Source organism: Mercenaria mercenaria, chromosome 6 (genome assembly GCF_021730395.1).
Source record: "Mercenaria mercenaria strain notata chromosome 6, MADL_Memer_1, whole genome shotgun sequence".
Classification (NCBI taxonomy): Eukaryota; Metazoa; Mollusca; class Bivalvia; order Venerida; family Veneridae; genus Mercenaria; species Mercenaria mercenaria.
This window is the reverse complement of record NC_069366.1, coordinates 15361033-15375064: the sequence shown is the minus strand read 5'-3', so window position 1 is coordinate 15375064 and position 14032 is coordinate 15361033. Positions and strand designations below refer to the sequence as shown.

Genomic DNA, 14032 nt, shown 5'->3' with positions numbered 1-14032 from the left:
TATTATTGTGCCAGTCCCAATAAGTTAAATGTCAGAACATACAATTTTTAGCTCCACTATTCGGAGAATAGCAGTGCTATTCTACTCGTCCTGGCATCGGCATTGTCATATCACTTTCTTGGTTAAAGTTTTTTGGCAACTTTTGTTTTTCTGTCATATCTTTGTAACTATTGCTTATATCTTACTGTAACTTCACATAAACATTGTCCAGCATACAAACAAAGTATGTGCAGGGGCTGGGCCCATTATACCCAAGGTCAAGGTCACCAAGGTGTTATACTTGGGTTATTTTTAAGGTTAAAGTTTTTTGGCAACCTTTGTTTTTCTGTCATATCTTTGTTACTATTGCTCATATCTTACTGTAACTTCACATAAACATTGTCCAGCATACAAACAAAGTATGTGCAGGGGCTGGGCCCATTATACCCAAGGTCAAGGTCACCATGTTGTTATACTTGGAATTATTTTCATGTTAATTTTTCCGAAAGCTTTGTTTATAGACATATCTTTGGTATTTCAAAAGATAATGACTTGAAAATAAAAACATTTCTTTATAATCATCATCTGTGCATGTGTGGTTACAATCCCCATAACTATAAATGTATTTTGACAGAATTATGCCCCTTTCATACTCAAAGATTTTTGGCAGTCTTCGTTTTCTGGATATAACCTTAGTACAATATAAGATAATGACTTGAAACTTAAAATGTATCTTTATCATCATCATCTGCATGTGTGGTAACAATCCCCATAACTCTGTTTTGTATTTTTGACCAAATTATGCCCCTTTCGTACTTAAATTTTTTTTTTTTCATTGATACATAGATTCATTTTACCATCAAATCGCCGAATAGTGGAGTGCGCTGTCTTACTGACAGCTCTTGTTTACTGACAGCTCTTGTTTAATATTTGATGTTATATAGATATCGCATTCCTGTGGGGGTGATACCTTGATATATGAATATCTATCAAATTGTCAGCAGAGGTCTTTATTCATATTCCGAGGGGTGAACAGTTTTTCTTATCACCCTCTCAGGTATGCAATATTTATTTCATTATACCAAATTCAGTTTGGTCCAAAAACTATAAACTTTAAGGTCAAAACATTAACTGGAAACATTATGAGTTAAATGATTTACTGAAATATTCATTAAAAAATAGATTATTGATACTCAGTAAAATAAAGACAGTAGGAGTCTTGACTAGCAAACACTCTGAAATTGTAGCGAATTTGCTGTAAGACTTTTCACAAGCACTTTGATTGGTTTAGCTGAGCTGTTCACATGTTTATCATTTTTGTATTTATAGTGTATTTCAGCAAAATCAACAGCTGAATAACTTGAAAACAAATGGCTGTAATTTTTTTATTTCTGGATGAAATTTGTAAATGTCAGCACTTAGTTATATCATTTCCTATCCAATGATTATAGTTACGATTCAAAACTATTGTTTTTACAGTCCCAATCATCATGAAAATTTATTTTAACTGGGTCCAAGTCATTAAAAATAAGAGGAAAATCGGCAGGGTTTACACATGCATGTGGTGGTGGTTGGGGGTGGACATTCATATAGTTCATGACAAATTCCTGGACATCAGCACTTGTTTCACAATTTGAAAGAGACATTTTATTCTTATCTTTGAGCACATGGTTCTTAAACTTTTATAAGGTTCACAAAAATTCTCAGATCAGTCCACACAGAATCCTTCAGCTTCAGTTTGTTTACTATTTTAATCCGCGCAAGATTTACAGAAATATGGCCCCGCCCCGGGGTCACATGGTTTATATTATGACTTGTATAGGGAAAACTTTGAAAATCTTCTTGTACAAAACCACATGGCCTAGGGCTTTGATATTTGGTATGTAGCATCATCTAGTGGTCCTCTACCAAGATTATTCAAATTATCCCCCTAGGGTCAAATATGGCCCCACCCCAGGGGTCACATGGTTTATATAGGCTTATATAGGGAAAACTTTGAAAATCTTCTTGTACAAAACCACATGGCCTAGGGCTTTGATATTTGGTATGTAGCTTTATCTAGTGGTCCTCTAGCAAGATTGTTCAAATTATCCCCCTAGGGTCAAATATGGCGCCGCCCCGGGGATCCCAAGTTTTACATAGACTTATATAGGAAAAAAAGTTTAAAAATCTTCTTGTCTGAAACCACAACACTTAGACCTTTGATATTTGGTTTGTAGCATTGTCTTATGGTCCTCAACCAAAATTGTTCAAATTGTACCCCTGGGGTGAAAAGAGGCCCCGCCCTGGGGGTCCCAAGTTTTATATAGACGTTTATAGGAAAAAGCTTTAAAAATTTTCTTGTCTGAAACCATACGACCTAGGCTTTTGATATTTGGTATGATGCATTGTCTAGTAGTCCTCTACCAAAATTGTTCAAATTATGCCCCTGGGGTTAGAAGAGGCTCCGCCCTGGGGTCACTTAGTTATTATGTGAGTTGTATAGGAAAAAATACTTAAAAATCATCTGATCCTATTTCCAAGACTGTTTAATTACCTGATGACCCAAGTAATATGATGTCACTTGACTGTGACCATGACCTACTGACCTACTTTCTTGTTTTTTTAAGATACAGCCTTGAAATTTTGATAACATACACAGTTTTGCACACAAATCTTAAAACTGAATTTCATTGACTATGAATGTGACCTACTGACTTTCTTAATATTTTATCATCAGTTCGACATTTGAAACATGTAGCTCATATTACTCAGGTCCAGGGTCATCATGACGCTCTTGTTTTTCTTGATTTGACATTTTTAAGGTAGTTTATAAACAAAAACTCATTATATGACCAAACTTCAATTTTAAAGAAAGATAATTTTTAGCCAAAATCTGGAGGTCAGTGCCTTTAAGGCTTATCTGTGTTAGAAACTTTTCAGAAATATATCTCTCTGATGTATTTTTGTGTACTCTTTCGGTATTTCCCCGTCAGAAAATATAGTTATTATTGTGTTTCCTACATATTGTGAGGGAGACATTGATTTAGTGCTGTCCATCTATCAGGCTGTCTGTATGTCACAAAGTTTGTCCACCAACCCCTGTGACAACACTGGATGGATTTACACCAAAACTTAACAAAAGTGATCATTGCCAAGCCAAGTTGTGCAAATTATCAGCATTTTATGGTTTGATACTTTTCAGTGGAGTTATAGCCTTAAATTGTATGATGTTTTGGCCACTTCTCTTATATTATTGGGCATATTTCCATCAAACCAGCCTCATTGTGCATGTTGTTCGCATGTTCTGGTTCTTTGTTTTTCCGCAGAATTATTGCCTTTGATCCATCAAATTTTATGATGTTTTAGCCTTACAGGAGTGATCAGTGCAAAGTCTTAGTACTCATTTTATTGGCATGTTCCACTGGCGCTAGACTGGAAAGAAAATGCCTCTGTACATGTTATACCCTACCCCTAGGTATTCTATAAGAACCATGGTCATGAACGGGAAAATATATTAACCCGTTTCAATCGCGCATTTAATACCTAAAACACGCAGTTCGGTAAATGTGTACTATGGATATCAAACAAGTGGTAATTTATCTTCCATTGTGTACAGGTCACATTTCTTCAATACATCTTATCCTAGAAACACAACGCGTAGTTTATAGTTTTTTCAACGATACACAAAAAACTTGCTTGAACTTCCCTGGTGAATTTCCGTTCTAGATTACAAAACCATTCTGATTGGCTAATGTGAAAATGTATGTCAATCGTCATTTTACTACACGTGTTCGCTAAAATGTGAAAATGCAGCATAAATGTGCAAAATGAATAAAATTAACAGAATAGATGCAGACCAATGATCGATTTCAAATTAAAGATCATATACAAGATGAATTTCATTCATCATTTTGAGTTTTATTGTAAAAATGATTTTTTTTAAAATTCTGTTTTTGTTTGTTTACATTTCGCCAAACATGTGCACACTGTCGTGACCTCTAGACCGGATGTTCATTAGGGAAGGTCAAGCAAGTTTTTTCTGTAACGTTGACGAAAGCATAAAATAATTTGATAATCTCAGCAATAAGGAATATTGAGACAATGTGACTGGTGCACGATGGAAGATAAATTATCGCTTGTTCAATATACTAGGTACCCATTCACTGAACTGCGCGTTTAAGTTGAGAAATTTACGATTGAAACGGGTTAGTATATTTTCCCGTTCATGACCATGGTTCTTATAGAATACCTTGAGGTAGCGTATAACATGTACGGAGGCATTTTCTTTCTGGTCTGGCGCCAGTGGCATGTTCCAGTTTAGTGATTTTTCAGAGCAAAGTTATGGCTCTTTATTTGTCAAATTTTATGGTATTTTGCAACTTCTCTTACACCATTGGGCAGATTTCCACCAAATCTTACAGAAATTATCAGTACCAAACCTAGTTATACATAGCATCTGCATGTTTCGATTCAGTGATTTCAGCAGGGTAATAGGCCTATGATTTACATATTTTACAGTGTTTACACTACTTGCTGTATATAATTAGGCTGAATTTCACAGAACCACATGAGTGATTAGTGTGAAGTGTAGTTATGCATATTTTCATCAGGTTCTGATTAAATGATTTTCTGCAGAGTCATACCCCATAATTTGTCAAACTCTTTGATTTATGCTACTTCTTTTATATTGAAGGTTTGAATTCCACTAAACTTTATAGGAATTGTCACTGCCAAGCCTAGTTGTGTATAACGTTGGAACATAATGTTGCAGTGATTCTCTCTGGAGTCTGAATGGCCTTTAATTTGTGGCATTTTACAATTCTTGCATGGTAAGTGGTGGAAGACATTACGTTTTTCAAAAAAAAAACAATAACGATCTAGTTATTATTAGCAGTGGTATTATTACCTGCTGTTGAGGCTGTACATAAATAAAGATTGAATGCTATTCAAAACGCCCAAATATCAGTGCATTTTACTTTTAATCTTTTGATGTATTATATGCCACCTACTAATAATTAGATTTTCCTGATTTAAGCTTTTGTCTATGCATATTCTTCGTATACAGTCAAAATCGCTTTATACGAACTCATCTGGACCTGGGAAATATGTTCGTATGAAACGAAATTTGTATTAATGAATGTATGACTCACCGGATAATTTGCCCAAGCAAGTTGCACTACTGGATGCACATGCCATTAAAAGGGTCATGAAATTGGCCTTAATTTTTTCAAACGTTTTTAACAGAGTTTTAACAGGTCATTATAATAATATTGACAAACATTCTGACCAAGTTTTTATTGGTACAGACATTAGGCATCAGGTGTATTCAAAAAGCAACTGTTGATGACAAATTGTCAGCGCACAATGGGCAATCACAATTTAGCTCTACTTCAGTACTTTGTGCTCAGGTGCATGCACTTAAACAGCTAAGAGCAAATGTTTGAGGGACTGCATCACAAGTAGCTTACCCCATCCCCAATCAAGCGTACCACACTCTTTGATTCATTGAAACAAAGAAGCGATTGATGCGCTGATGCCCCAAATGAATTTAAATCAGACTGTAAATCTTCACAATCATGTGTACTGTTCACTTCTCTATGAACCTTAGTTTCTACTCAAGGATTCGAAAATTTGAAAATCTAAACTAGTCTGAACACATTTTGTAATGTAAATTCCTTACCCCACCTATTTTTTATACAAATGCTGATTATTTGGACAAGAAAAACAAATAACAGAAAAGTGGCATGCATCAATACATATTTACCCTTACCAAAATATTGTAGATTGATGTTATCAAATAAATTAATAATTATGTTTTCATCTGACTTTCATTGAAATAGGGGTCCCCGTGGCCGAGTGGTTAGAGTCGTTGACTTCAAACCATTTGCCCCTCATCGATGTGGGTTCGAAACCTCATTTGGGGCGTAGAATTCTTCACATGAGGAAGCCATCCAGCTGGCTTACGGAAGGTCGGTGGTTCTACCCAGGTGCCCGCTCGTGATGAAAGTATGCACGGAGGGGCACCTGGGGTCTTCCTCCACCATTAAAGCTGGAAAGTCGCCATATGACCTAAAATTGTGTCGGTGCGACGTTAAACCCAACAAAATAAAATAAATAAATTCATTGAAATAAATCCGATTTTTTGTAGGAACACAATTTGGCAAACATTTGAAAAAAAAATGGCGTAACTGCATCAAGGGGAAATAACTATAATGCAACTTAATATAACATCATGATATATTGTAGACGATGTGTGCGTAGTATGTATTTATTGTGATTAAAGTCCATTTTAGAACAATATGGGACTGGAATTATAAGCATTCAAGGATTGCAAGCCAAAAACAAAAAAAAAACAAAATATACGAATGACATTTTACAGAATGTAGGATTTAATGGGCATCACATTGCTGTTAAGGGCCATTAAGTTTACTCTTAAATAAAATTGTACAGAACCTGAACATTTAATGGGCATTAAATCAAATTTATGGGCCATGAATAATCCTGTTAAATTCAAAATTTCACTATTTTTTCAAAGCCATTAACTATTTTAGCTACCAAACTAAATTTTTAAAGCATGATTCATGGTCAAAAATGGGTGTTTTAATGGTATTTTAACATGTAACCCATTAATATTGTGAAACCTGTTAAATAAAGTGATGCAAGAATTAATGGGGTTAATAAATGTTTTTTTCCTATTTTAATGGATATTTTACAGGGTTTTAAACCATGTTTAATGGTATGTGCATCCAGTAGTGATTGGGCAGTATCACCGGTATCATTGGTGAATAGATTCCGATATATGGACGTAGTTAATAGTTTTAAACTGATTAAGTTAATGTATTCAGATAACATAGAAATTACTCAACAGAAGTCATACTTAAACATGTAAAACTGTGAATTTAAATTTTAATGAGCGGTCGAGGTCCAGAGCGCCAAATTATATCCACCGCCAACATTATTATTATGTCTCCCCCAGGAGACATATTGTTTTTGCCCGGTCCGTCTGTCCTTCCGTCCGTCCGTCCGTCCGTACGTCACACTTCATTTCCGAGCAATAACTGGAGAACCATTTGACCTAGAACCTTCAAACTTCATAGGATTGTAGGGCTGCTGGAGTAGACGACCCCTATTGTTTTTGGGGTCACTCCGTCAAAGGTCAAGGTCACAGGGGCCTGAACATTGAAAACCATTTCCGATCTATAACTAGAGAACCACTTGACCCAGAATGTTGAAACTTCATAGGATGATTGATCATGAAGAGTAGATGACCCCTATTGATTTTGGGGTCACTCCGTCAAAGGTCAAGGTCACAGGGGCCTGAACATTGAAAACCATTTCCGATCAATAACTAGAGAACCACTTGACCCTGAATGTTGAATCTTCATAGGATGATTGGTCATGAAGAGTAGATGACCCCTGTTGATTTTGGGGTCACTCCGTCAAAGGTCAAGGTCATAGGGGCCTGAACATTGAAAACCATTTCCGATCAATAACTAGAGAACCACTTGACCCAGAATGTTGAAACTTCATAGGATGATTTTACATGCAAAGTAGATGACCCCTATCGATTTTGGGGTCACTCCATTAAAGGTCAAGGTCACAGGGGCCTGAACATTGAAAACCATTTCCGGTCAATAACTTGAGAACCACTTGACCCAGAATGTTGAAACTTAATAGGATGATTTGTCATGCAGAGTAGATGACCCCTAACGATTATGGGGTCACTCTGTGAAAGGTCAAGGTCACAGGGGCCCGAACATTGAAAACCATTTCCGGTCAGTAACTTGAGAACCACTTGACCCAGAATGTTGAAACTTCATAGGATGATTGGTCTTGCAGAGTAGATAACCCCTAACGATTTTATGGTCACTCTGTTAAAGGTCAAGGCAACAGGGGCCTGAACATGGAAAACCATTTCTAATCAATAACTTGAGAACCTCTCGACCCAGAATGTTGAAACTTCATAGGATGATTGTTCATGCAGAGTAAATGACCCCTATTGTTTTTGGGGTCACTCCGTTAAAGGTCAAGGCCACAGGGGCCTGAACATTGATAACCAGTTCCGATCAATAACTTGAGAACCACTTGACCCAGAATGTTGAAACTTCATAGGATGATTGGACATGCAGAGTCCTATTGATTTTGGGGTCAGTCTATTAAAGGTCAAGGTCACAGTGGCCTGTTCATGTAAAATCATTTTTTGGAAATAGCTTGAGAACCACTTGACCTACAATGTTGAAACTTAATAGAATGATTGGACATGCAGAGTAGATGACCCCTATTTATTTTGAGGTTACTTGATCAAAGGTCAAGGTCACAGGAGCCTGAACAGTGACTTGAGAACCACTAGGCCAAGAGTGTTGAAATTTAGCGGGATGGCTGGACATGCCAAGTAGATGATCCCTATTGCAGCCAACCATCAGTGTCTCTTTGACTTTCGTTCCTGACCCCTATTGACTTCTTGCCTATAGGACTTTGCATTGGGGGAGACATGCGCTTTTTTACAAAAGCATTTTCTAGTTATTTCTGTTATGAAGCTTGTACTATTATAAGATTCTTTCACTGGTTATAGGTGCAGATGGGAATTTCCGGCATCGAGGGTTATAACTGTTCAGGTGGTAACGAGGTTCCTACCAAGTTACCGCCTAAACAGTTACCCGAGAGCCGGAAATTCCCATCTGCACCTATAACCAGTGACAGAATCTTTTTCTTGCATACCAATATCAAGATATAATAATAAAAATAAAATCAGTCGAACGGCTTTCTTTTTTTAACTATTTCTTATAGCAGCATATTTAAACAAAGCGCGGGAAATCAACGTCCGTAAACAGGAAAGACGTCATGATGTTTCAAAGACAAATAACAATGATTAGTTCCGGTTCTGTTTTATCAATTCCAGCGTAACGTTATGAATTTTTGATAAAATAACGTGTTTTGAATCGAGAAATATACTATCAGGAACAAAGAGGAACTGTCAAGGTATTGGATTTTTATTCCGTTTTTCGAAATAAAATATAAATAACTACATAAATCTTCTACATATATGTAGTTCGTAATACGTCATTTAAAGCATCTTGTTCAATAAAGTATTTATCAGTGAAAACACTCTGGGCCCCAGTGTTTTCACTGATAAATACTTTATTGTTCTATTCTATTTGATACACCTCTATTTCACTACCGAGGCTTATATATAGTCGGTTGTCAGTATGTGAAAATGTAATTTCTGTAGCATATACATCCTCTAAAAGTGTTTGAATTTTGTTGCAGTCCCCTGTCAGCTGATGGGTATTCCCTGAACTAAGAACATACACCAAACCTTCACTGTCTACTGTTACACCATAGGGTGATTTCAGGGCATTGTCCTTGTAGATGGCCTTTATCTTACCATCTAGGGTCATACTTGTAACAGTGTTTTTACTGCAACTTGCCAGATAAATGGTTTCATTGTGAGGACTTACTGCGATACTATCAGCTATATCCACCACAGTGTTGATTGTTTTCAGAGTCTTTCCTTGCATGTCAGTGATTCTAACTTTTCCCAAACTAGACATAAAGAAATTTCCTCTACTATAAGTCAGACCTATGTAGAATGTATCAGCAGCTATCTGATGACCTTTACTGAGGGAACCAGACATTGATACTGACAGAAACTGGATTTTGCCCTGAAAGTTAGATGACAATATTGTCACTGCAATTTGATCATTATTTACTTTAGTTATTTTATGAATAGAGCAACATTCTATTTTCATTTCATTCGTTACTGTCATATTCCTTACATCTATTACTTTAACTGATTTGTTGTTGTCATCAAGTACAGCAAGGTAGTGTTTTTGTACCACTGCAAGTCCACAGACACTTCCCTTGTCATTGTCATTGTCGGTATTTATATTAATCTTTGACACAAATTTTGCAGTTGTCAGTCTACATATTTCAGTTGTGTTCTTTAACACTTCCTTTATTTTAGTTGAAGGTGTCAAGGCATATCTTTGAATTTTGTTTCCATCATCTAATTTTTCAAATTCTTTGTTAACAGTCTCCATTTTTTGTTTATAGTTTTTGATAGCTATAAATAATTCACAGTTTTGCCCATTTTTCTGTTTTGTGTCAATAGTTGTTTTCACTTGTTTAAGATCATCACCAATGGAGTCCAATGCAAATGTGGAAGTTTTCAAAATTTTCTTGTTTCTTTTATCAATATCTTCAATTCTTCTTTCCATTTCTGCCTCAAGGTGATCAAAGAATGTGTTTATTTCATCACGCTGCTTTTTCAGGTCTGCCCTTGCCTTCCTTTTCATTTCATCTGTTTCAGTTATATTTGAACTGATTTTTTTCTTTCTTTCATTAATTGCTTCTAGGTTGTAGTCTAGCTCATCTATAAATTCTTTCAATTCTTCACTTTGTTGTGTATCCTTAGCAATGTTAGGTATGTGGTCAACATTTTCACACTGACGATGATTGACAGTGATGCAAGCATGGCAACCAAGCATGTCACATGACTTGCAGAAATACTCTATAATCTTTGTTGGGTGAAGGCCACACTTTTCTTGGCAAACATCTCTGGCACCAGCTTTTGCTGTATCTACAGGCATTTTATCCTTATCTTGAAGCACATGATGTCTGAAGGCTTTATATCTTGTGTGGTTCTTGTAACATTGTCCACACAGGTACTCGAAACAGTCCACACAGAATCCTTCAGCTTCAATATGTTTACCATCATTCACACAAGGTTCACAGTAAATATCCTTCATTTCAGAGGCTGCTATCACAGATCTGCTATAGTCTGTAGATGTTGCCATTTTTAGCGTTTTTCCAGTTGTGTTCAAGCAGACGTCTGATTTGTAGGTCAAATAAATTCTATCATGTGATATCCTGTCCCAAGTTTTATCAGTGTAACAAAAGTTTACAGATTACAAAGGTATAATAAGTCCAATGATTTATTTTTAGCTCACCTGTCACATAGTGACAAGGTGAGCTTTTGTGATCACCCTTCGTCCGTTGTCCGTTGTCCGTCGTCCGTCGTCAGTCCGTGCCTCCGTGCGTCAACAATTTCTTGTCTGCACAATAGTGATTTCATTTATGATTTTATTTTAACCAAACTTGCACACAACTTGTATCACCATAAAATTACAGTTCCTTTCTTGAACTGGCCAGATCCCATTATGGGTTTCAGAGTTATGGCCCCTGAAAGGGCCAAAATTAGCTATTTTGACCTTGTCTGCACAATAGCAGCTTTATTTATGATTTGATTTTTACCAAACTGGCACACAACTTGTATCACTATAAGATCTTGGTTCCTTTCTTGAACTGGCCAGATTCCATTATGGGTTCCAGAGTTATGGCCCCTGAAAGGGCCAGAATTAGCTATTTTGACCTTGTCTGCACAATAGCAGCTTCATTTATGATTTTATTTTAACCAAACTTGCATACAACTTGTATCATCATAAGATCTTGGTTCCTTTCTTGAACTGGCAAGATTCCATTATGGGTTCCAGAGGGATGGCCCCTGAAAGGGCTAGAATTAGCTATTTTGACCTTGTCTGCACAATAGCAGCTTCATTTATGATTTGAATTAATTTTAATCAAACTTGCACAAAACTTGTGTCACCATAAGATCTCGGTTCCTTTCTTGAACCGGCCAGATCCCATAATGGGTTCCAGAGTTATGGCCCCTGAAAGGGCCAAAATTAGCTATTTTGACCTTGTCTGCACAAAAGCAGCTTCATTATGTCTCCCTCAGGAGACATATTGTTTTTGCCCTGTCCGTCCGTCCGTCTGTCCGTCCTTCCGTCCGTCCGTCCGTACGTACGTCACACTTCATTTCCGAGCAATAACTGGAGAACCATTTGACCTAGAACCTTCAAACTTCATAGGGTTGTAGGGCTGCTGGAGTAGACGACCCCTATTGTTTTTGGGGTCACTCCGTCAAAGGTCAAGGTCACAGGGGCCTGAACATTGAAAACCATTTCCGATCTATAACTAGAGAACCACTTGACCCAGAAAGTTGAAACTTCATAGGATGATTGATCATGAAGAGTAGATGACCCCTATTGATTTTGGGGTCACTCCGTCAAAGGTCAAGGTCACAGGGGCCTAAACATTGAAAACCATTTCCGATCAATAACTAGAGAACCACTTGACCCAGAATGTTGAAACTTCATAGGATGATTGGTCATGAAGAGTAGATGACCCCTATTGATTTTGGGGTCACTCCGTTAAAGGTCAAGGTCACAGGGGCCTGAACATGGAAAACCATTTCTGATCAACAACTAGAGAACCACTTGACCCAGAATGTTGAAACTTCATAGGATGATTGTACATTCAAAGTAGATGACCCCTATCAATTTTGGGGTCACTCCATTAAAGGTCAAGGTCACAGGGGCCTGAACATTGAAAACCATTTCCAGTCAATAACTTGAGAATCACTTGACCCAGAATATTGAAACTTCATAGGATGATTGGTCATGCAGAGTAGATGACCCCTAACGATTATGGGGTCACTCTGTGAAAGGTCAAGGTCACAGGGGCCCGAACATTGAAAACTATTTCCGGTCAATAACTTGAGAACCACTTGACCCAGAATGATGAAACTTCATAGGATGATTGGTCATGCAGAGTAGATGACCCCTAATGATTTTAGGGTCACTCTGTTAAAGGTCAAGGCCACAGGGGCCTGAACATGGAAAACCATTTCCAATCAATAACTTGAGAACCTCTCGACCCAGAATGTTGAAACTTCATAGCATGATTGTTCATGCAGAGTAAATGACCCCTATTGTTTTTGGGGCCACTCCGTTAAAGGTCAAGGTCACAGGGGCCTGAACATTGATAACCAGTTCCGATCAATAACTTGAGAACCACTTGACCCAGAATGTTGAAACTTCATAGGATGATTGAACATGCAGAGTAGATGACCCCTATTGATTTTGGGGTCAGTCTGTTAAAGGTCAAGGTCACAGTGGCCTGTTCATGTAAAATCATTTTTTGGAAATAACTTGAGAACCACTTGACCTACATTGTTGAAACTTAATAGGATGATTGGACATGCAGAGTAGATGACCCCTATTTATTTTGAGGTCACTTGATCAAAGGTCAAGGTCACAGGAGCCTGAACAGTGACTGGAGAACCACTAGGCCAAAAGTGTTGAAATTTAGCGGGATGACTGGACATGCCAAGTAGATGATCCCTATTGCAGCCAACCATCAGTGTCTCTTTGATTTTTGCTCCTGACCCCTATTGACTTCTTGCCTATAGGACTTTGCATTGGGGGAGACATGCGCTTTTTTACAAAAGCATTTTCTAGTTTATGATTTGATTTTAACCAAACTTGCACAAAACTTGTATCACTATAAGATCTTGGTTCCTTTCCTGAACTGGCCAGATTCCATTATGGGTTCCAGAGTTATGGCCCCTGAAAGGGCCAAAATTAGCTATTTTGACCTTGTCTGCACAATAGCAGCTTCATTTATGATTTTATTTTAACCAAACTTGCATACAACTTGTATCATCATAAGATCTTGGTTCCTTTCTTGAACTGGCAAGATTCCATTATGGGTTCCAGAGTGATGGCCCCTGAAAGGGCTAGAATTAGCTATTTTGACCTTGTCTGCACAATAGCAGCTTCATTTATGATTTGAATTAATTTTAATCAAACTTGCACAAAACTTGTGTCACCATAAGATCTCGGTTCCTTTCTTGAACCGGCCAGATCCCTTAATGGGTTCCAGAGTTATGGCCCCTGAAAGGGCCGAAATTAGCTATTTTGACCTTGTCTGCACAATAGCAGCTTCATTTATGATTTGATTTTAACCAAACTTGCACAAAACTTGTATCACCACAAGATCTTGCTTCCTTTCTTGAGCTGGCCAGATTCCTTCATGGGTTCCAGAGTTATGGCCCCTGAAATGTCCAAAATTGGCTATTTTGGCTTTTGCAGCCGTGCAGAGACTTCATTTATGGTTTTATTTGATACAAACTTCCAAAATATCTTCAACAACAATAAATCTTGGATTTCATGACAAATCAGATCCAATCTTAGGTTCCAGTTATTTTATATCTTATTACCTCCCCTGA

At 37.3% G+C, this 14032-nt stretch overlaps 2 protein-coding genes across 7 annotated transcripts in view; one reads left to right on the top strand and one right to left on the bottom strand.

Annotated features, from left to right (window-relative positions):
- Positions 1 to 14032, top strand: part of LOC128545908 (copine-3-like) — a 100069-nt gene that overhangs the window by 24935 nt on the left and 61102 nt on the right. The window lies entirely within an intron of this gene.
- On the bottom strand, positions 9026 to 11841 carry LOC128557615 (uncharacterized). The gene has a single exon (XM_053545211.1). It carries the CDS (start codon positions 10755 to 10757, stop codon positions 9108 to 9110), a length of 1650 nt encoding a protein of 549 aa, XP_053401186.1. The 5' UTR covers positions 10758 to 11841; the 3' UTR covers positions 9026 to 9107.